Below are 24,000 nucleotides of genomic sequence, written 5' to 3'. Positions count from 1 at the left end.
TGCTGATGACTGGGTGGGAAGGAGGCAGACAGTACCTGCCAGGGAGAGGTTAGCTAAGTCACACTGGGTCAGACTCCACACCACAGGGAAGTCTCTCACATGACCATGAAGCTAGCCTCGACTCCAGTCGTTCTAGGAATACGGTGGAATGTCTGGATGTGCAAGAATACTGTAGACTAGAGAGCTAGCGTCAATGTAGGCTAAGGTCCCAACAGTAATCACCATTATTAACCTAGCCAGTATGCTAACAGTCAGACAACTGTATAGCAGCAACAAAGTAGGTGTGTTTAGGTACCTTCTAAACCTTCACTGACTGACTCAGCGATTTACAAGAGCTACAAATGTTCAACTCTTTCATTTTGAGGAATGAAGTAACAAACTGTGGATTATCCATAAGAAGGCTTATAGGCTAGTCGTGAGAATCTGAGCGAGAACGATGATAGACAGTTCTTGTGTGGAGAAAACGTGTTGGCCTGGATCAGACAGTGTGGGAAAGTAGGACGGGAGGGTAAAGTAAGATGGGAAACTCCTATTCAAATGGAGTTATGGATGTTGGGAAGAAAGGTGCAGGGGGGAATGGAGGATTGGTCTTGAGCTGGAGGATGAGTGGAATTTGCTGAAGTGGGAGCCTGGGAGGCTGCTGTGCTGCACTGCAGGGGTGGAGGATGGAGTGGGTAGTGGAGATTGGAGTAGAGGAGGGATTTCTCCCTGCCTATAGCTTGGCTAAATGTAGCCTGGAGTCTGGCACAGAACAGAGCCGCCGTCTCCTCTCTCCCACGCCCCCACCATAGCTGGGGGTAGGAATTCCCCCTTGGGGTCTACTGTTCATAAACTGCAGCCTAATCTGGAGTGGACTCAGTAAAGATGAATTCTTGGTTCAGAGCCGCTGGCCACGATGACATATTTACAAGCCTTGTTTAATTGGCTCTTATCCAGACGTGGAAGTATGATGATAGTTCACAGCGGTAAATGTATGTTTGAAGCTTTAGCCTACTCTCCCCTACTATGTCACACTGACTCACTAAGGTCAACACACTCACACAGTCGAGCTGGCCAAGGAGGAGTGCTGTCTGAAACACTACAGTATGTTGTTGGCCGATATTAAAATATAAACTTCATGTAAAAGGCAAGAAGAGGTGCAAGATGGATATAGGCCTATATGTATTATTGATAATCACATTTTCAAACCAAGCTTAGTTCACTGCTTGTGTTTTTTTATTTTATTGTAATTTTTTATTTAACTAGGCAAGTCAGTTAAGAACAAATTCTTATTTACAATTACGGCCTACCCCGGCCAAACCCTAACCCGGACGATGCTGGACCAATTGTGCGCCGCCCTATGGGACTCCCAATCACAGCCGGTTGTGATACAGCCTGGAATCGAACCAGGGTCTGTAGTGACGCCTCTAGCACTGAGATGCAGTGCCTTAAACCTCTGCGCCACTCGGGAGGCAGGCTACATATTGGGCTAGGTAGGCTACATCTTGTAATCGTATTAGCTAGTTCCCACACCAATAGAGTAGTATTGTTTTGAACTGGTAGAGGAAGTCTTGATTTAAAGAAAGGATTATTGGGTCTGGATTCAGGCAGGGTTTAAACTAACTGCATTCTTTAGAGCTCGTTGCAGTGGGTCAAGACAGAGGAGGAGCATGCCGGGTCTCTTTGAGGAGGGACAGGGCAGGAGTAGCTCGAGGTGAACAGAGGACATCAGTCTTTGATACCATCCAGACCACCACAGTCATCAGTGTGTCATTGGAGTCTGTGTGGGAGAAGATACAGATGAACACACACAGAGATGAGCTTGTGTAAGAGATACTGCTAGTCCTGCTTCCTTACCTCCCATTAGTCATCCCAGTGACAGACGGATTAGCTCATTAGGCCAACCCATTACCCCCTCAGTCGTCAATGACACCATTCACTGACACAGGCTACAGCATAACATAACCCACTACTACAGCAATAAGACGTCACTAGCTGATCATAACATGACATATATTAGCTCATATTCAGGAAGTGACTAAGACTGGACTAATTTTCACTAATGGATTGTAATGGTTATAATAACACACTTCCTCTAAGGCAGGTATTCCCAATGCCGTCGGGGGTAAGCCAAATAAAAATGTGATTCACATAAAAATAATAATTTTGAATTAAATGTTATTCCCCCCACATTATCAAACAGTACATTTATATTTTCCAACGGGGCTATACATTTGGATGAGTTTTTTTTTCCTCGCCTGAGTAGCCTCGTTTCACTGGCAAAAATAAAATTAAGCCATATAGTGTTCAGCGAAATAACAACACAATGTCAAATACAGGTAGCCTAGTCAAATAATTAACATCCAATCACATTAACCGTTACTCTCTCGCGGGAAACCTTCAGTCATGCACAGACATTTAGAAACGAAACATGACAATTTGAAAAATAAGCCACAGGAGTTTTTGGAGCGAGAATAAAGACGACTTTCGAGTAGTAAGACATGTATAAAAGCAACAGATACCATTAATAAGAAGAGGCTAGAAGCGTCTTATATGGTGAGCTACTGAGTGGCTAGGACAGGCAAGCCCCATACTATTGTGGAGGACTTAATTCTTCCTGCTGCCGCGGATTTGGCTGGGACGATGCTGGGGGAAAAGGCCAAACAAACTATACAGACAATGTCTTCATCAAACAACACTATTTCATGATGCATCAGTGTTTTGAAACAACTACTGGTTCGCATACAAGCCAGTGAATTCTATGCGTTACAGCTGGATGAGTCAACAGATGTGGCGGGCCTGGCACAGCTCCTGGTATATGTCCGTTACGTTTATGGGGGGTCAATTAAGGAAGACATCCTCTTCTGCAAACCACTGGAAACCAGGACAACAGGAGAGGATATTTTTAAAGTACTGGACAGTTTTGTGACATCAAATGGACTTTGGTGGTCAAGATGTGTTGGTATCTGTAATGATGGTGCAAAAGCCATGACGGGGAGGCATAGTGGAGTGGTAACGCGCGTGCAAGCATTTGCTCCCGACGCTACTTGGGTACACTGCAACATCCACCGAGAGGCTCTTGCTGCCAAGGGAATGCCTGACAGCTTGAAAGATGTTTTGGACACTACAGTGAAAATGGTTAACTTAAAGCAAGGCCCCTGAACTCTCGTGTCTTTTCTGCACTATGCAATGATATGGGCTGCGACCATGTAACGCTTTTACAACATACAGAAGTGCGCTGGTTATCAAGGGGCAAAGTATTGACATGAGAGACAGGCTTAAAGTTGTCTTTACTGGCCATCATTTTCACTTGTCTGACCGCTTCCATGATGACGAGTTTCTCACACGACTGGCCTTTCTGGGTGATGTTTTTTCTCGCCTGAATGATCTGAATCTAGGATTACAGGGACTCTCCGCAACTATATTCAATGTGCGGGACAAAATTGAAGCTATTATTAAAAAGCTGAAGCTCTTTTCTGTCTGCATTAACAATCACAACACACAGGTCTTTCCATCATTGTATGATTTGTGTGCAAATTAACTCAAGCTTGAGGACAATGTCAAATGTGATCGGTGCTTCGCTATGAGTGAGTTGGGTGCGCAAGTACGCAGGTACTTTCCCGAAACGGACGACACAAACAACTGGATTCGTTATCCCTTTCATGCCCTGCCTCCAGTCCACTTACCGATATCAGAACAAGAGAACCTCAATGAAATTGCAACAAGCGGTTCTGTGAAAATGTAATTTAATAAGAAGCCACTGACAGATTTCTGGACAGGGCTGCGCTCAGAGTTTCTTGCCTTGCCATCTCTCGCTGTTAAGACACTGATGCCTATTGCAACCACGTACCTAACTGAGAGTGGATTCTCGGCTCTCACTAGCATGAAAACAAAATACAGGCAGACTGTATGTGGAAAATTATTTAAGACTGAGCCTCCCTCCAATACAACCCAACATTGCAGAGTTATGTCCATCCTTTCAAGCACACCCTTCTCATTAACCTGTGGTGAGTTATTCACAATTTTTGATGAACAAATAAGGTTTTATATGTAAGATGGCTAAATAAAGAGCAAAATTATTGATTTTTATTATATTTTTGTTATTTGTGCCCTGGTCCTATAAGAGCTCTTTGTCACTTCCCACGAGCCGGGTTGTGACAAAAACTCACTCATTCTTATGTTTAATAAATGTACAGTATAGTGTGTGTGTGTGTGGCAGGCTTACAATGATGTCAAAAAACAACATTTGAGAGTGTGCTGACCCTGGTGCTAGAGGGGGTACACAGCTGGGGGTTGAATGTTTGAAGGGGTACGGGACTATAAAAGTTTGGGAACCACTGCTCTAAGGTATAGTTCAATGTTATTCAGTTGTTGTTACACAGTTGCTATAGGCTGCAGTTGGTATAAGCCTATACAATGATAGCCTCAAACCAATAAATGTCTAACAGACCTTGATGTAGAGCTTATTACAGCCAACTGAACTTTTCCTGACTTTTTAAACCCCACCCATTCAATGTTTTCATACCCTTTGTTCTGGCTTTTCTCTAGAGAGTTGAATTAAGGGGTCCACACACACACACACACACACACACACACACACACAGCTCTGAGACAAACACAAATTATAAGGATCAGTGGGAGGGTGGGAGGGTTTCCTGAGGACTGTGAATTCTCACAAACAAAGTAACGGAAAATCAGTCCATGGGGATTTAGACAGACACAACTTTGTTGAAATCAACCACTGAAATCAACCAAGGCAGGGGACATAGCCTGCACTAGAAAGATATAAACAATTGTTGAAATGACCACCAACAACTAGATTCCTAAAGATTCCCCCCAGGGACATGGGCTACACATACCAGAGACAGCACTGATACTGTACAGAACTATGCCCTCTATCACATCGGCCCTAAATCCCATGACATATCCATGAAATTTAACAAACCCAGTAACAGGCCATATGTCCACAGGGATTTAGAAAGAGATCAAGCACCACGGGATTCCTTTACACATACCACCCAGCACACAGTCCAGTAACGTATCAAACTATGTTGCCCACTGTCAAAAATCGCCTCTGGTTAAACCCATGAGCTTGTTTTATATTTAGAAAGTGACCAACTGCTTCGAAAATGTTCAGTGCTCTCCACACCCTGTCCAAACAATCCACAGTCTAACAACCACATCCAGAGAGCCTAGCCCACTGTTATAAAGAGAGACCGAGAGACGGGGGGGGGGGGTGAAGAAAGCGGGAGGGAGAGATGAAGAGAGATTGAAGAGAGAGGACACTGGGAGAATGAGGACAAGACTAGAATGCTAAAATGTTACTGAGAGACTAAATATAGATTTATCCAAAGTCAAACAGCTTGTTTGAAGTTGCTTCTCAGTTCATAATCATACACAGACAGACCGACAGAATCTGGTCTTTTTCATCAAAATGACATCATTAATCAAGTTCTTTATCATAACACTCCAACTTGATCTCATGAGTGTAGGTCAAATACCACAGACAACGAGTTGATAAGAGATGAGAGAGAGAGATAGATAATACGTCCCTGTAGCAATAAGGCAGTCAGTAGGCCAATGTCGGTAGGCCATGTGTGTGTAACAGTGACTCACATATGGCAGCCAAGTCAAGCGGTTAGTTAGACTGACAGTGTGAAACAGTGTCAACAAACCATTCTGCTTTGGCTGTGCAAGCAGGACACAGGAGAAGAAGGAGAGAGGGAGAAGAGAGACAGAGAAACGGACAAACAAATATGCCTGCCTTACTGACTCCTACATGGAGCCTCTAAGGGGGCCCTACTTTTGTGAAGTGGTGTCAAAGAGTGGCTTGTTTTCCTCCTGCTCAGCCATGAAAGTGAATTTGTCGTCTCGCCAGGTTTATTTGGTCCTATATTTAGTGAGAACAGCATTCTCCAACATCACCAACAGTCACATGGTTGCCATGGATAACATGGGGCTGGAGGGGAAGATTCCAGACTCCAGAACAAGAACATTATCGGTTAGCACATTCTGACAACAGGATCGTGTTCATTCGGCACCAATTGGAAGAAAGCGGACTGGATCAGGGAGGGAATAACTGGAGTTGTCCAATAAGAAGCACTGGTTTTCAGGGTCCGTTGCACGTTTCGTTACAGTGTGTCATAATGAACACGACCCAGGCAAAGACACCAAGGCTGAAGAGCAGTGTTCCTGTATCTAGGCCCTTGAGAGTCACATGGTGTGCAGGCTTTTATTCTAGCCTAGCACTAAAAACACCTGATTCAACTGATCCTAGTCTTGATCAGTTCAATGTAAGTCCGTCGTGTAGGCTAAATACTGGGCTGGAATAAAACCCTGCACACCCTGTAGCGCTCAAGGACCAAGCGTGAGGAATACTGCTCTATGTCTATGTCTATGGAGACATTGTCACACCGATCCTCCTATCTGTAAATCAGAGAAAGTGACAGTTGTATTTTAGTACCAACGCCCATCTTGTCTGCTGCTTCAGTGTGATGATAGAGTTGTAACTTGTAACGACTGGGTGTGAGTGAGTGACTGGCATGTGGTGGTAGGTGTTAGCACATGTCTATGAGAATCCGGTGGGCCTCTGACAAAGGCTGGCTGACTGACTCCCAGGCAGTTTAGTAAAGCAGCTCTGTGCAACAGCGGTGCTTCAGCAGCACAACACCACCACGTATCCTCGATTTCAGGTCTGTCCGGTGACATGAACTACAAGTGCCTTGGCTTGTTGTTGTGACTTGAGAGTAATCTTGGAAACCCAGAACTAAAATCTTTCGGAATTGCATCGGATGCTCGATTAGGTTCTGTGGGCAGACGTGTTGGAAAAGATACTAGAACGAGGAGCTGAAGCAGGACGGTAGCTCCAACCCGCTCTCTCTGATGGGCCAAATGTTGCCTCCGCTTCTGAAAGATGCGATCACCTGCGAAATCGTGATTTGTCCAAATGACCAGCGCTGAAAAATATGGGCACCAGAGAAGAAGAAAAAATGAATTGTCCTTGTTAGTCGTCACATCCGATTTATGTTAGGTGTGTCTGTCCTTGAGAAATGAACTTGAGAGTGAATCACCCAACTTCTCAAGGCCCCCTATAACCAGCCGTCATTGCTCTATGAATCATAGCTTTAATGTGAAAGAGGTGCATCCCACTCACAGTAACACGTAAACAGCCCTACGGTGACTGGAGCACTGAACAGGTTCTCTCGCTCTGCTATGCTGTGACTGACAGCGTCGCCCCTGAAGGGGGGGACGCTGATCCTAATTGCATTGAGTAATGCCCCTAATGCTAACTTCATGCATGGTTTAACAGTGGGAATATATATACACACACACCATGTCCAGGGCTCTAAATGATCATTTTTCATTGGTAGCACTGGTACTCCTACCTTTAAAAAGTTAGGAGCGCCACATGAAATTTAGGAGCACCAGAAAATAAGAGGTATTAAATTGATTGAGATACAGCCTATGTTGGACCTGAATGAATTCGAGCTACTTTCAAAGCACATGTTGTGCCCTATAAACAAATATGGAACACTGTAAACACACAAGTTTATTATAAAAGCTAAAATGTTGACACAAAATACCTGTCATTGAACTTACAAAGTCATTTTTGGAACATCAGGTTTCGACATTGTGTAAAAGCACTATATTCCTATTGAGATGCATTTCATTGCAGATTGTACACCGTCTCTTTAAAAATAAAACGTTAGATTTATGATGATCATTGATCTTCCTTTTACTTTCTTCATGTGCCCCCAAATGTTTGCATATTACTGGTCGAGTTAGCAGGTTGTTAGCTAGCTAGCCAGCCAATGAGGGAACATAACTGAACAGTGTAAACAAATGGTTAACGACTTTGAGATGCGAAAACTTTCAGAACTGCCCACAACATGGTTTATGAATGTAAAATGTGGTCCCGGTAATATGGGTCAGAACTTTTGCCTTGGTTGGGCTAGAAGGCAAGCCGTTGTTGCTGTAGTAGTGGTGCAACCACTTGTTTCTTTAGGGCACTCGGAAACAACGGTACAGCGCGAAAACGTATCATGAATACTGTAATGAAACAGGCAGGGAGCGGGTCTCGAACCCTCGACCTTCTGGCCCGAGGTTCCGGCGCGCTATCGACTGTGTCGCAAAAGCATGCTCGAACGGCAGAGTCGACTTCCGCGCTTATAAACCCAGGGTCGTTACAATACAAGTATTATCTGGGAGAATTTTTGTTCATAGTCGCAGTGCTCCCAAAATAAAACTCCTGGTTGCACAGCAAATGATTTAGTTGCATATGCGACCAAATTGGTCACACTTTAGAGCCCTGACCATGTCTGTAGACATGTCAAAAGTCATGCTTTATCAGACAATATCTCATATCTGAGGCAGCATCTGGAGCAGGCCTAATATCCTGTACATGTTCACCCTCAACTCAAAACCCAACAAGCCAGTGTACAATAGCGAAGGTGCATAAAGATGACGGCCCCCATGCACTTACCACAAATTCCTATGTTCGCCTGTATTGTACATTGCTCTCGTTACTCTTTGTATGGTAATTAGCAGAGTATACACGATCCCAATTTTAGCTTGAAGACGCCGGCAATTACAAAACCAAGTATATTTTTGCTGGTTTATTGGAACACTGAACCATATTGCGCGGCGTCGTTTTAAAAAAACTCAGCGGATGGTGCTAAAACGACGACGACATACTGGAATTCAGCTAATCTTCATGCGCGTTCGCCATTAGGCTAAAATGGTGACTTATAATACAAGTTAGTAACGATATTAGGATGCGAACACTGTTCTATAGGGTCGTAAAAAAAAAATCATTTCTTATGGGATTCATTCAGGTAGTACTCAACCCTGTACCCTCCCTCTTCTTACCCTCTCTCCTTTCATGCCAACTGAACACGACCCGGGTCGTTGCCACATACGCCTCAACTCTTAACTGTGGAGTAGGATGACACACACACACCTACACACACCTACCTCCTGGGACAGAGGCCGAGTGGTGACAGCCTTGTCTCCTGGTGTTTAATGAGAGCATGTGAATTATTCATTCAGCCCTGAAGGAGTGAAGGGAACACAGCCCTTGGTCCATCCTAAAGGAGAACCATGGGATGGGAGACATCATTAACTATTCACAGCCCACAAGCTGTTTGGACTAAATTGTTATATAGCCTAGCCTAACAAATAATGAGTTAAGGAGATGCTGCCCTGCTCTCTCTTCTCCATTAGACTTGGCTCAAAACAGAAGTCACAGATGCAGCCTGAATACTGTATAGCCTATGTACTCACAACAAGTGCTTGGTCCAAAAAAAGCTCTACTGTAAAAGTAGACTGACAGCAAGTGCTTTCCAAACAAACATCTGGTACAAGAGTCAAGGCTCAGTGTATCATGGTCAGCGGAGTCTAAAGCCCCTAGACAGAGGAGAGGGATGATTGGCTGAGATTCAAGCTAGACGTGCTCGCGTGGCTCAGCTTTAAAAGCCCCATGTTCCCATCCCTGGCCAGACTCAAACCCTCCCTTCTCCACCATACACGCAACACAACACAAAGGCTCATCGGCTGTTCTAAAACAAGCGGAAGGAAGTGTCTGTCAGTCACAAGCTTGTCGTCTCTCTCAACTGAATCCCTCGAAGGCCCTGGCAGGCATGCACATAGAACAGCATGCTACTTTACTGTAGGCGCAATCCCATCCACGTCGTCCACAGTTCAGTTCAGGCAACTTAGTATTTCTTAGGAAAAGAGCAGCTACTCTTCCTGGGGTCCACGTAAAACGTGACGTTAACAGACAAGCACAGCACAAGGACAGAACTACATACATTTAAAAGAAGAAATGCACGCTTTCATACATTTACGCATTTGCATTCCATGCATCGTGTACTCATAACGGCAACACTGTAGTCATTCATTCTCCCGTATATTGCTATCCTTTGCTCTACTGCTACAATTGCTTTGTCTAAGCAGGTCCTGGTATCCTAATCTCACAGCACCGGTTGTTCTGTAAACAGCAGAGAAAATCTCAAAAGGGCAGGAACCATCTGTGTCTTTGGTTCAATATCATGTGACTCAGATGCAAGTGCAACACACTAAAACGCAATAATATTTGGGGGGGGGGGTTCACCGAAGTCGTTAACTGCTGCTCAGTTCCCCTGGCATAAACAGAGGCACATATATGGAGTTGCACCTCATTTTCACCACTACCATGTTCCCCTGGTGCGAATGAGGCAACAACGAATGGGATTTTCATGTGTTTTATATATATTTCCACACTATGAGGTTGGAATAATACTGTGAAGTGGTGAAAATGATTTCTGGTCAAACAGATGGAAAAGGCGAGTTAGAAAACACCTACCAGAAAAAGGCCAGAAAAGGGTATTAGAAATACAAGACCCCTCCCAATTAAAAGCAACACATATTTTGTTTGGAAGAATTTTCTAGGCCTTCTGTAAGAAACATTGCATTGTGCCTAAAAATACCATTATCCCAAAACCCACATATCTTTAACATACAGTGCCTTCAGGAAGTATTCACACTCCTTCACCTTTTCCACATTTTGTTGTGTTACAAAGTGGGATTCAAATTGATTTAATTGTCTACACAAAATACTCTGTAATCTCAGAGTGGACGAAAAAATTGTAACAAATAAAAATAAATATATATCTTGATTAGATCAGTGCTAGAGGCGTCACTACAGACACCCTGGTTCGAATCCAGGCTGTATCACAACCGGCCGTGATTGGGAGTCCCATAGGGCGGCGCACAATTGGCCCAGCGTCGTCCAGGTGTGGCCGTCATTCTAAATAAGAATTTGTTATTAACTGACTTGACTAGATAAATAAAAGGTTAAATAAATAAATAATAATATAAGGATTCAACCCCCTGAGTCAATACATGTTAGAATCACCTTTGGCAGCAATTACAGCTGTGAGTCTTTCTCGGCAAGTCTCTACATTTACATTTACATTTAAGTCATTTAGCAGACGCTCTTATCCAGAGCGACTTACACATTGGTGCATTCACCTATAATATCCAGTAGAACAAACACTTTACAATAGTGCATCTAAATCCTTTAACGGGGGGGGGGGGGGGGGGGGGGGGGGGTTAGAAGGATTACTTTATCCTATCCCAGGTATTCCTTAAAGAGGTGGGATTTCAGGTGTCTCCGGAAGGTGGTGATTGACTCCGCTGTCCTGGCATCGTGAGGGAGATTGTTCCACCATTGGGGTGCCAGAGCGGCGAACAGTTTTGACTGGGCTGAGCGGGAACTGTGCTTCCTCAGAGGTAGGGAGGCGAGCAGGCCAGAGGTGGATGAACGCAGTGCCCTTGTTTGGGTGTAGGGCCTGATCAGAGCCTGAAGGTACGGAGGTGCCGTTCCCCTCACAGCTCCGTAGGCAAGCACCATGGTCTTGTAGCGGATGCGAGCTTCAACTGGAAGCCAGTGGAGTGTGCGGAGGAGCGGGGTGACGTGAGAGAACTTGGGAAGGTTGAACACCAGACGGGCTGCGGCGTTCTGGATGAGTTGTAGGGGTTTGATGGCACAGGCAGGGAGCCCAGCCAACAGCGAGTTGCAGTAATCCAGACGGGAGATGACAAGTGCCTGGATTAGGACCTGCGCCGCTTCCTGTGTGAGGCAGGGTCGTACTCTGCGAATGTTGTAGAGCATGAACCTACAGGATCGGGTCACCGCCTTGATGTTAGTGGAGAACGACAGGGTGTTGTCCAGGATCACGCCAAGGTTCTTAGCACTCTGGGAGGAGGACACAAGGGAGTTGTCAACCGTGATGGCGAGATCATGGAACGGGCAGTCCTTCCCCGGGAGGAAGAGCAGCTCCGTCTTGCCGAGGTTCAGCTTGAGGTGGTGATCCGTCATCCACACTGATATGTCTGCCAGACATGCAGAGATGCGATTCGCCACCTGGTTGTCAGAAGGGGGAAAGGAGAAGATTAATTGTGTGTCGTCTGCATAGCAATGATAGGAGAGACCGTGTGAGGATATGACAGAGCCAAGTGACTTGGTGTATAGCGAGAATAGGAGAGGGCCTAGAACAGAGCCCTGGGGGACACCAGTGGTGAGAGCACGTGGTGCGGAGACAGCTTCTCGCCACGCCACCTGGTAGGAGCGACCTGTCAGGTAGGATGCAATCCAAGCGTGGGCCGCGCCGGAGATGCCCAGCTCGGAGAGGGTGGAGAGGAGGATCTGATGGTTCACAGTATCAAAGGCAGCAGATAGGTCTAGAAGGATGAGAGCAGAGGAGAGAGAGTTAGCTTTAGCAGTGCGGAGAGCCTCCGTGACACAGAGAAGGGCAGTCTCAGTTGAATGCCCAGTCTTGAAACCTGACTGATTAGGATCAAGAAGGTCGTTCTGAGAGAGATAGCAGGAGAGCTGGCCAAGGACGGCACGTTCAAGAGTTTTGGAGAGAAAAGAAAGAAGGGATACTGGTCTGTAGTTGTTGACATCGGAGGGATCGAGTGTAGGTTTTTTCAGAAGGGGTGCAACTCTCGCTCTCTTGAAGACGGAAGGGACGTAGCCAGCGGTCAAGGATGAGTTGATGAGCGAGGTGAGGTAGGGGAGAAGGTCTCCGGAAATGGTCTGGAGAAGAGAGGAGGGGATAGGGTCAAGTGGGCAGGTTGTTGGGCGGCCGGCCGTCACAAGACGCGAGATTTCATCTGGAGAGAGGGGGGAGAAAGAGGTCAAAGCACAGGGTAGGGCAGTGTGAGCAGGACCAGCGGTGTCGCTTGACTTAGCAAACGAGGATCGGATGTCGTCAACCTTCTTTTCAAAATGGTTGACGAAGTCATCCGCAGTGAGGGAGGAGGGGGGGGGGAGGGGGAGGAGGATTCAGGAGGGAGGAGAAGGTAGCAAAAAGCTTCCTAGGGTTAGAGGCAGATGCTTGGAATTTAGAGTGGTAGAAAGTGGCTTTAGCAGCAGAGACAGAAGAGGAAAATGTAGAGAGGAGGGAGTGAAAGGATGCGAGGTCCGCAGGGAGGCGAGTTTTCCTCCATTTCCGCTCGGCTGCCCGGAGCCCTGTTCTGTGAGCTCGCAGTGAGTCGTCGAGCCACGGAGCAGGAGGGGAGGGCCGAGCCGGCCTGGAGGATAGGGGACAGAGAAAATCAAAGGATACAGAGAGGGAGGAGAGGAGGGTTGAGGAGGCAAAATCAGGAGATAGGTTGGAGAAGGTTTGAGCAGAGGGAAGAGATGATAGGATGGAAGAGGAGAGAGTAGCAGGAGAGAGAGAGCGAAGGTTGGGACGGCGCAATACCATCCGAGTAGGGGCAGAGTGAGAAGTTTTTGATGAGAGCGAGAGGGAAAAGGATACAAGGTAGTGGTCGGAGACTTGGAGAGGAGTTGCAATGAGATTAGCGGAAGAACAGCATCTAGTAAAGATGAGGTCAAGCGTATTGCCTGCCTTGTGAGTAGGGGGGGAAGGTGAGAGGGTGAGGTCAAAAGAGGAGAGGAGTGGAAAGAAGGAGGCAGAGAGGAATGAGTCGAAGGTAGACGTGGGGAGGTTAAAGTCACCCAGAACTGTGAGAGGTGAGCCATCCTCAGGGAAGGAACTTATCAAGGCGTCAAGCTCATTGATGAACTCTCCAAGGGAACCTGGAGGGCGATAAATGATGAGGATGTTAAGCTTGAAAGGGCTGGTAACTGTGACAGCATGGAATTCAAATGAGGAGATAGACAGATGGGTCAGGGGAGAAAGAGAGAATGTCCACTTGGGAGAGATGAGGATTCCAGTGCCACCACCCCGCTGGCTCGATGCTCTAGGGGTATGTGAGAACACGTGGCCAGACGAGGAGAGAGCAGTAGGAGTAGCAGTGTTATCTGTGGTGATCCATGTTTCCGTCAGCGCCAGGAAGTCTAGGGACTGGAGGGTAGCATAGGCTGAGATGAACTCAGCCTTGTTGGCCGCAGACCGGCAGTTCCAGAGGCTGCCAGAGACCTGGAACTCCACGTGGGTCGTGCGCGCTGGGACCACCAGGTTAGAGTGGCAGCGGCCACGCGGTGTGAAGCGTTTGTATGGCCTGTGCAGAGTGGAGAGAACCGGGATAGACAGACACATAGTTGACAAGCTACAGAAGAGGCTACGCTAATGCAAAGGAGATTGGAATGACAAGTGGACTACACGTCTCGAATGTTCAGAAAGTTAAGCTTACGTTGCAGAAAATCTATTGACTAAAATGACGGAAATGATACAGTACTGCTGGCTGGTGGAGTAGGCTAGCTAGCAGTGGCTGCGTTGTTGACTTTGTTTGACCGTGTAGCTGGCTAGGTGTAGCTGGCTAGGTGACCTCGATAGTTTCAGTACTACACCTTGTCATGATACCAAAGCAACTTTGTAGCTAGCTAACATAACACTAGTCAAGACGTTCCTTTGTAATGTATTTTAGTTTCTACAGTGTTACTAGTTGGCTGGGTTAGGAAAAATGGCGTCGCGGGGGACGGCAGTAGCTGGCTAGCTAACCTCGGTAATTACTAAACTACACAATTATCAAGCTATGACAAAGACAACTATGTAGCTAGCTAGCCAACACTGCACTAGTCAAATCGTTCCGTTGTAAAGTATTGGTATCTACAGCGCTGCTAGTCGGTAACGGTTGGCTAGCTGTTGGCTAGCTAGCTAGCAGTGGATTAATGATGACTAGGTGTGTTGACTACGTCTGGCGTCGCGGCTGGCTACTTACTAATAATTACTCTAAACTACACAATTATCTTAGATGCAAAGACAACTAAGTAGCTGGCTCACTAACACTACACTAGTCAAGTCGTTCCGTTGTAATGTAATAGATAGTGCAGCTAGTCGGTGGAAGTTGGCTGGTTGGCTAGCTAGCAGTGTTGACTAGCTAGCTAGCAGTGATGACTACGTTAGGAGGACGAAGATAGCTAACTTCGATAATTACTCTAAGCTACACGATTATCTTTGATACAAAGAAGGCTATGTAGCTAGCTAAGAAAATAAAAGAATTGCTCGGATCAAACAAATCAAACCGTTGTAATGTAGTGAAGTGTAATATTACCTGTGGAGTGAAGCGTAGTGCGACTGCTCGCTCCAAACCGGAAGTACTCTAAGAGCTTTCCACACCTGGATTGTGCAACACTTGTGCATTATTGTTCTTAAAATTCTTCAAGTCCTGTAAAATTGGTTGTTGATCATTGCTAGACAACCATTTTCAGGGCTTGCCATAGATTTAAGCAAATTTAAGTCACAACTAACTCGGCCACTCAGGAACATTCCACTGTCTTCTTCGTAAGCAACTCCAGTGTAGATTTGGCCTTGTGTTTTAGGTTATTGTCCTCCTGAAAGTTTAATTTAACTCCCAGTGTCTGGTGGAAAGTAGACAACCAGGTTTTCCTCTAGGATTTTGCCTGTGCTTAGCTCCATTCCGTTTATTATTTAATTCTGAAACACTCCCCAGTCCTTAATGATGACAAGCATACCCATAACATGATGCAGCCACCACTATGCTTGATAATATGGAGAGTGATACTCATTAATGTGTTGTATTTTCCCCAAACATAACACTTTTTATTCAGGACAAAAAGGTAATTGCTTTGCCACATTTTTGCAGTATTACTTTAGTACCTTGTTGCAAACAGGATGCATGTTTTTGAATATTTGTATTCTGTGCAGGCTTCCTTCTTTTCATTCTGTCGTTGGTCAATCAGTTTTCTCCTATCACAGCCATTCAACTCTGTAATTGTTTTAAAGTCACCATTTGCCTCATGGTGAAATCCCTGAGCTGTTTCCTTCCTCTCAGGCAACTGAGTTAGGAAGGACGCCTGTATCTTTGTAGTGAATGGGAGTATTGATACACCATCCAAAATGTAATGAATAACTTCACCATGCTGAAAGGGATATTCAATGTCTGCTTTTTTATTCATACCCTTCTACCAATAGGTACCCTTCTTTGCGAGGCATTGGAAAACCTCCCTGGTCTTTGTGGTCAAATCTGTGTTTGAAATTCACTGCTCGACTGAAGGACCTTACAGATAATTGTATACGTGAGGGTAGTCATTAAAAAATAATGTTAAACACTCCCGAGTGGGGTTCCCAAGTGGAGCAGCGGTCTAAGGCAGTGTTTTTTTTTTTTACTGAAATCAGTTTTATTCACGAGTTATTAAGTGATTAAAACTGGAAATTCCATTATCAAATCAATTGGCTGCAATGGGAAATCATAGTAGTCACACACAACAGTTGGGTTGACAAGTTTGGACAGCACAGTAGAGTATAGTACAGTACAGAAAAGTACACCGTAGAGCACACTAGTGGAGTACACTATAATGTACTGTATTGTACTATACTCTACTGTCCAAACTTGTGAAACATAGACGTCTATGATTGGTTCAGATTTAGTCCGGTCAGGACAAACCTAATTTGGTCGTGTTTGGGAGCAGAGCTCATTCAAATAATAACCAGTGTGAAGCATATCCAAATATGCAAGGTGGATATCGCATATTTTGTGTACCTATTTAGGATACATCACCATGAAGAGAATGACATTCATTTCCATAATTATGCATTTCTGTGTAGTACAGATCAGGGACCCACAATATAAATCCACTTCACTTACTGTAGTTCAATAACCAAAATACATTTTCAAGGTCAAGGTGCCATGTCATAGATGACACCCCATTGTCTCTGCAGACATCTTTGAATATCAATTCAGAGCACAGAGTTATTGGAAAAAGTGGACACAACCACAACCAGCAAATTACTAAAAGTAGTCCTTCTGCATAGAGTTGTATGGTTTGTTAAACTTTGAAATCGATGGTTTTTGTTTGGCATACATTTTAAGGGAACATTCTGAGTCTCAGCACAATTCCGTTACTGTGGAATTTCCCTTTTTAGACCAATAAGTATGAGATCCAAACCTCTCTGCCAATAACAGCTAGTTCGGTTTTTCCCTCCCCACTCAGAACACTCCCAGACAGTTCATCAAAATCCTTGCTTGAGAAATTGCTCTTTGCTAAGAAGCTATTTTTGTTTCTTTTTGACCACTTTAATTGAAAACAATTGTTACCCACAAATTATTTGACATTGAGATAAAAATGGCTGCATTGGACCTTGAAGGATCTGCCTTATTCTTGCTCTCCATCATCTCCTATCTACAGTGCTGTCACTAATTGATGCAGTTGGTGGATGATAGCATCAGATATCACTGGGGTTCAAATAGGATTCAAATTCTTTCAAATAATTTAAGCTTTGGGCGAGGTTTGCGTTGCACTTTTGGGACTATTCTGTTGGTTACCTTGCGCCAGGGCGAGCTCAAGTCGAGCACAGCTCAAAGCTTTTGAAAGAAAAACAAATAGGCCGACTTACTTGAACCTATAGGTCTGCTGGCTGCCTACTAACGGCTGGATAACAGCGTAGCACAGCGCTGCTGCAGATGCCCTTATTTCTCAGACTGGGCCTTTTTAGATGCCGTTCCTCTGCTGTGCTGCCTGACCCACTGGATAAATGACTCAGATAGGGCACAAATGGCTGGCTGGCCTAGATAGGAAGCAACTGGCAATAATCTGGACCCCCAATCACACACTGGCCACAGCAGCAGGCAAAGTCAGTAAGTACGTAGGGCAGGACCTCATCATACTGTATACACGCCGATGCACACACCCACACACAGGCACTCATGCCACATTATGTTCCAGAAAACACTCGAGAGGAAATGTAAAAAAAAAAAAATACGGTTTCCTATCGAACAATATGAAAGCAGCAACCGACAAAAAACTAATTCAAATATCAAAAACACCCCGAATAATCTGTATCTTTCATAAGCAAACTCGGTGAACCCTTGCTGACGAAAGCAAATACCTCAAAGCAGAAAATAGCCAAATGCTTCTGTAAACTTTAAAGGACGGACGGACATTTCTCAGCTACCAATGAGAAGAACCAGCAGTTAGTTACCTAGGACGGGTGAGTCACGTCGAGTCACCCCTGGCTGAACGCTAACACAACAACACAGGGGGGGCTTTGAACCCACACAGTACACTACATCATCCGAACCAACTCTGTCCGACCCCTCCCCTCCCTTTGTATGAGAGCAGCTCATTTCTACCGCAGCACGCAGAGCTGCGTCCCAAAAGGCACCCTATTCCCTATACAGCGCACTACCCTGGTCAAAAGTAGTGCACTATAAAAGGGACTAGGGTGTCAATTGGGACACCGCTAAAGAGTTTAGTTGAATGGCCTACTAAATGCCACCATGGCCGTGACCAGCTGAATGAGGCGCATTGTGTCCTCACTGGTCACTGGGGGCTTTGCTCCACACACACACACACACACACACACACACACACACACACACACACACACACACAGAACTGGATTGTTATTTAAGAGGCCACTTGGCTTGCCTCTGTTCTCATCTAAGCAACCCAACAACAGGCATTTCCGCTGCGACTCGGTTCTGTGGTGTCGTTTGTAATGAGCAGGGGACAAAATATGGTTGTGCATGTCACTCTTTTTTAGACGCTTGTCCCTTGAATCACACTCCAGAGTAGATTAGCTACTGTCACAGGGGTGGTGTGTGTCACACAGGCTAGCCTAAGGAATCTGGGCTACAACGGTCGTTCAAGGGGCTGCATCTAAAAAGAGTCTGGATGGAATGATTGATGTGAAACATGTTAATGACCTCTAGTCTCTACTTTCCACTTTATTACCATGTTATCACTCCTTTATTACACAATCTGAAGGGCTATCTTTCTAATGATCAATCCCAATCCAGAAATCAGTTGGTTAGGTGATGGAGCGAGCAAGCTTCTCCAGCTGAATGCATTCAGCCCAGGGATGTTTTCAGTGAAGAAGTGTAACGGTCAGATTGAACGTTGCAGATAGGCTAGAGCTGACACGCTTCCAACCCTCTACCTGACAGATGTTCATATCTGTTGTACTACTCAATGGCTTATATCTATATGTAAGGGCACAACGTGTGACGTGCAGATAGAATGTTACGTAGGACAAACTTGTTTGTCTGACATGTAGAAAAAGGAATCATGCCAACTACATTCATGACATTTCTATTGGTAACGTTCCACAACATCTGACTTCTGAACGTTGCCCTGGTGTCAGGGAGGAGGAGACCAGGGCTGCATTCAGTTCGGTTCAACGTTTCCTAGGTTGCGTGGCAGTTTGTACCGAATGACACATTACCCTAAAACGGCGCGAGCCATTCTTCCTCCCGTTTGGTGCGTGCGGTGAGGTGTGGCCTGATCAATATGGGTGTGACCATCAGAAGTTGCATAACTCGTGCGGCACACCACCGTAAATCAGGCCCTTCTCCAATCAACCGGTCGATTAGCACAGTGCCGATTCCGTTTAATTAAACGTTTAACACCATTCTGTCATACCCCGGGTTGCAGCTGTTTGAGAGAGGAGGGAGGGAGATGGGCATGTGCCACATGTGTACACACACACACACACACACATCCCCACCCCAAAAAACACACAGCTCAAGCTAATATTGAGTGTGCCTCAGCAAACGATGAAGCCTAAATGTCATTGGTGTCCAAAGGTTAACCTACCTGGTCAAGCCATGCAGAGGACCGTATGATGTCACATCCTGTCATACCAACATAATATGGCCTAGACTGGCTACAGGTGCATTTATGATATGTGATGAGTATCAGTACTGATGTTTCATTTCAATGGCTGTTGTGGTTAGTTATCTCCAATTCTTCCCGTCATAAACCCACACATTGAGTCGCAGGTTGTGCAATGCAGAATTAACCAGCTGAAAACCCAACATTACACTACTAAATCCACTGACTGCTACCGCCAGTCTCTGGTTAATACTGGGAAAATACTGGTTCTTGACGCCAACCCTGAATTGATGGTCAAGAAGATTCATGATTGCTAAAGACAAAGGCTTTGGCTAAAACCAAGCTGTCATAGCCAGATGATTCTGACAAGTTTGGCTTTGACATTAAACCACAAACGATATAGTATATTAGTATTTATCTACATAATTACAGATGAATCAAAGGCTGTACATATAAAACAGCTATGAAATGATTGAACCTGGATTGTCTCGTACTTGTCTACGTTGAGTCACAGACTAGAGAGCCCATGGCCACAGGGGTTGAGCCATTCTCTTTCTGCTGTCTGTCAATGCAATGCTAGCAGAAAAGGGTTGCTAGCTGGCCAGACATTGGCAGAATACGATTGTGTATGGCTACAATACGTTCAAATGTTGCAATTTGCCTTGTCTACTCAAAGAGATACATAATACATAGCGCTAATTGGATAGACACCAGTGGCGGCTATCTATCTAACGTTAACTACATGGGGTGAATTTGAATTCACTCTTCTAGCTTGCTAGCCTCATCCCCTCGTCACCCTCCTTACCTTCCGATAGCTCCAATTCCAACTCTGCCAAATGGTCTCGAAGCTCTTTCGGTATACCAGAGAAATCCACGCCACGGTCCGCCATGACTTGAAACGAAGTGTGGTTTAAGTAAAACGAAGTGTGCTTTAAGTAAAACGAAATCTATTCTGGGTTAAAATACCAGCTTCAAGACACAAAACCTGAATTTGAATAGAAGAGACAATCCATTCTCCGCCATAATGGGGAGAGCTCACCAATGGCAATGAGCAGTCACGTGATCTCTCACATACTAGCGGCCAGGCTGCACCCAAAACAGGGTATATCGATCGAGTCATACAGCTTGTGCTCCTCCTTGTGGTGCTCTAGAGATAGTACAACCGTGTACAATGGATGACTATATGCTGATTTGATATCATTCAGTAGCTAGTGAGTCCTAAATGAGCATTAAAGTAGAATTGTAAATGTACAGTTTAACTTAACTTCATTTGTATGACACCAGATGGCCTGACATGTGGCCTACCATCTCAAATGATTATCAGTGTGAATCAGACTGTATAAGATTTGCAAATCAAATCAAACTTTATTTGTCACATGCGCCAAATACAACAAGCGTAGACCTTATTGTGAAATGCTTGCTTAAAAGCCCTTAACCAACAGTGCTGTTCAAGAAGAGTTAAGAAAATATTTACCAAATAAACGAAAGTGAAAAATAATAAAAAGTAACACAACATAACAATAACAGGGCTACATACAGGGGGTACCGGTACCGAGTCAATGTGCGGGGGTACAGGTTAGTTGAGGTAATTTGTACATGTAGATAGGTGAAGTGACTATGCATAGATAAACAGCAAGTACAGGGGGGTCAATGTAAATAGTCCGGTGGCCATTTTATTAGTTGTTCAGCATTCTTATGGCTTGGTTGGTAGAAGCATTTTGGTCCTAGATTTCGCGCTCTGGTACCGCTTGCCATACGGAAAAAGAAAACAGTCTATGACTTGGGTGACTTGAGTCTCTGACAATTTTATGGGCTTTCCTCTGACACCACCTATTATATACACTACAGTTCAAAAGTTCGGTGTCACTTAGAAATTGTCTTGTTTTTGAAAGGAAAGCACATTTTTTGTCCATTAAAATAACATCAAATTGATCAGAAATACAGTGTAGACATTGTTAATGTTGTAAATGACTATTGTAGCTGGAAACTGCAGATCTTTTATTGAATATCTACATAAGCCTACAGAGGCCCATTATCAGCAACCATCCCTCCTGTGTTCCAATGGCACACTGTATTAGTTAATTCAAGTTGATAATTTTAAAAGGCTAATTGATCATTAGAAAACCCTTTTGTAATTATGTTAGCACAGCTGAAAACTGTGGTCCTGATTAAAGAAGCAATTAAACTGTCCTTCTTTAGACTAGTTGAGTATCTGGAGCATCAGCGTTTGTGGGTTCGATTACAGGCTCAAAATGGCCAGAAACAAAGAACCTTCTTCTGAAACTCGTCAGTATATTCTTGTTCTGAGAAATGAAGGCTATTCCATGCGAGAAATTGCCAAGAAACTGAAGATCTCATACGACGCTGTGTACTACTCCCTTCACAGAACAGCGCAAACTGGCTATAACCTGAATAGAAAGAACATTTTAAGGTGGCCACCTTGTTGATTTCCAGAGCCACCAAAAATGTGGCAAAAATGTACTCCATTGAGGTTAATTTGGGAGGGCCAGAGTCAGGTGGCGGTGAAGGCTGAATGGCACAATGACTGACCACGCAAAGTTACCACCTTAGCCTGTTTTTGAGCCAGGAAAACCCCTGATATACACCGCCCTTCAAAAGTTTGGATACACTTACTCATTCCAGGGTTTCTTTATTTTTACTATTTTCTACACTGTAGAATAATAGTGAAGACATCAAACTATGACATAACACATATGGAATCATGTAGTAACCAAAACCAACCAGCTTCATGAGGTAGTCACCTGGAATGCATTTCAATTAACAGGTGTGCCTTATTAAGTTAATTTGTGGAATTTCTTTCCATCTTAATGCGTTTGAGCCAATCAGTTGTTGTGACAAGGTAAACAGAAGATAGCCCTATTTGGTAAAAGACCAAGTCTATAATATGGCAAGAACAGCTGAAATAAGCAAAGAGAAACGACAGTCCATCATTACTTTAAGACATGAAGGTGTCACGTCCTGACCATAGAAAGCTTTTATTTTTCTATGGTAGAGTAGGTCAGGGCGTGACAGAGGGTTTTGTCTAGTTTATTTATGTCTATGTTGGTTCTAGTTTATTTTTTCTATGTTGGGTTTTGTCTAGTTTATGTATTTCTATGTGGGGTTCTAGTTGTTGTATTTCTATGTTGTTGTTTTTTGGGATGATCTCCAATTAGAGGCAGCTGGTCATCGTTGTCTCTAATTGGGGATCATATTTAAGTGGTTGTTTTTCCCACCTGGGTTTGTGGGAGATTATTTTGAGTAAGTGTATGTTGTACCTCTTCGTCACGGGTTTGTTGTTTTGTTTATGAGTTTATTTTGTATGTCTTGCATAGTTTCACAGTTTAAATAAAATGTGGAACAGTACACACGCTGCGCTTTGGTCCCATTCTTCAGACAGCCATGACAGAATCTCCCACCACCAACGGACCAAGCAGCGTGGTCAGGACTGGACCTGGGAGGGAATCCTGGATGGGGCAGGACCCTGGACAAGGCCCGGGGAGTATCGCCGTCCAGATTGAAGCAGCGAGAGCAGAACGGCGATATTACGAGGCATTATACCATCAAGGCAAGCAGGCGGAGACAGTGAGAGAGGAACGGCGACAATACGAGGAACTAGCACGGCAACGACGGCAGCTCCCCCCAAAATTGGGGGGGGCGGGTGGCACACGGGGAGTTTGGTGGAGTCAGGTTTGGGACCTGAGCCAACACCTCGTGCTTACCGTGGAGAGCTGAGGGGTGAACCAAGCCAGTCAGGGAGATGAGTGAGGAACGCGACGCAAGATTCCGGAGAGAGGTGTTGGCATTGAGAGCGCTGCAGAGCGTGACACCAGTCCGGTGTCATGTGCACCAGTTTCACGCATTTGGCCTTCAGTGCGCCTCCCCAGTCTGGTACGTCCACGCACTCGCTTGAGGGAGCGTGTGACCTGTCAGGCACCATGTTTTGCAGTGATACGCACGGTGTCTCCAGTGCGCATTCACAGCCCAGTGCGTCCTGTGCCAGCGCCCCGCACTTGCCGGGCTAAAGTGAGCATCCAGCCAGGACAGATTGTGCCAGCCCTACGCTCCAGACCTCTAGTGCGCCTCCACAGCCCAGTACGCCCTGTGCCTGCTCCTCGTACTCGCCCTGAAGTGCGTGTCACCAGTCTAGCGCCACCTGTGCCAGCTCCACGCACTAGGCCTTTAGTGCACTTGCCCAGTCCGGGGTGTCCTGTTCCTGCTCCCCGCACTCGCCCTGAGGTGCGTGTTACCAGTCTGGCGCCACCTGTGCCAGCCTCACGCATCAGGCCTCCAGTGTGCATTCCCAGTCCGGAGCTTCAGGCGACAGTTCCCAGTCCGGAGCCTCCTGAGACGGCCCCCAGTCCGGAGCCTCCTGAGACGGCCCCCAGTCCGGAGCCTCCTGAGACGGCCCCCACTCCGGCGGCGGTCAGCAGTCCGGAGCCTCCGGCAATGATCCGCGGTCTGGTGACACGAAAGCGGAGGGATCAGCTAGC

The 24,000-nt window shown here is 45.4% G+C and overlaps 1 protein-coding gene across 3 annotated transcripts in view; it reads right to left on the bottom strand.

Moving 5' to 3' along the window:
• LOC115167795 (disco-interacting protein 2 homolog B-A) overlaps positions 1 to 20,558 on the bottom strand; it is an 83,658-nt gene extending 63,100 nt beyond the window's left edge. For all 3 annotated transcript variants that reach the window (XM_029722405.1, XM_029722406.1, XM_029722407.1), the window contains exon 1: positions 20,313 to 20,558. In XM_029722405.1, coding sequence (XP_029578265.1) covers positions 20,313 to 20,397 — 85 coding nt within the window. In that variant the 5' untranslated portion in view covers positions 20,398 to 20,558. The remainder of the gene's footprint in view (positions 1 to 20,312) is intronic.
• Between the last annotated feature and the right edge of the window lie 3,442 nt (positions 20,559 to 24,000).

The sequence above is a fragment of the Salmo trutta genome, chromosome 30, assembly GCF_901001165.1.
Source record: "Salmo trutta chromosome 30, fSalTru1.1, whole genome shotgun sequence".
Classification (NCBI taxonomy): domain Eukaryota; kingdom Metazoa; phylum Chordata; class Actinopteri; order Salmoniformes; family Salmonidae; genus Salmo; species Salmo trutta.
The sequence above is the reverse complement of the archived record's forward strand: the minus strand, read 5'-3'. Positions and strand labels throughout refer to the sequence as shown.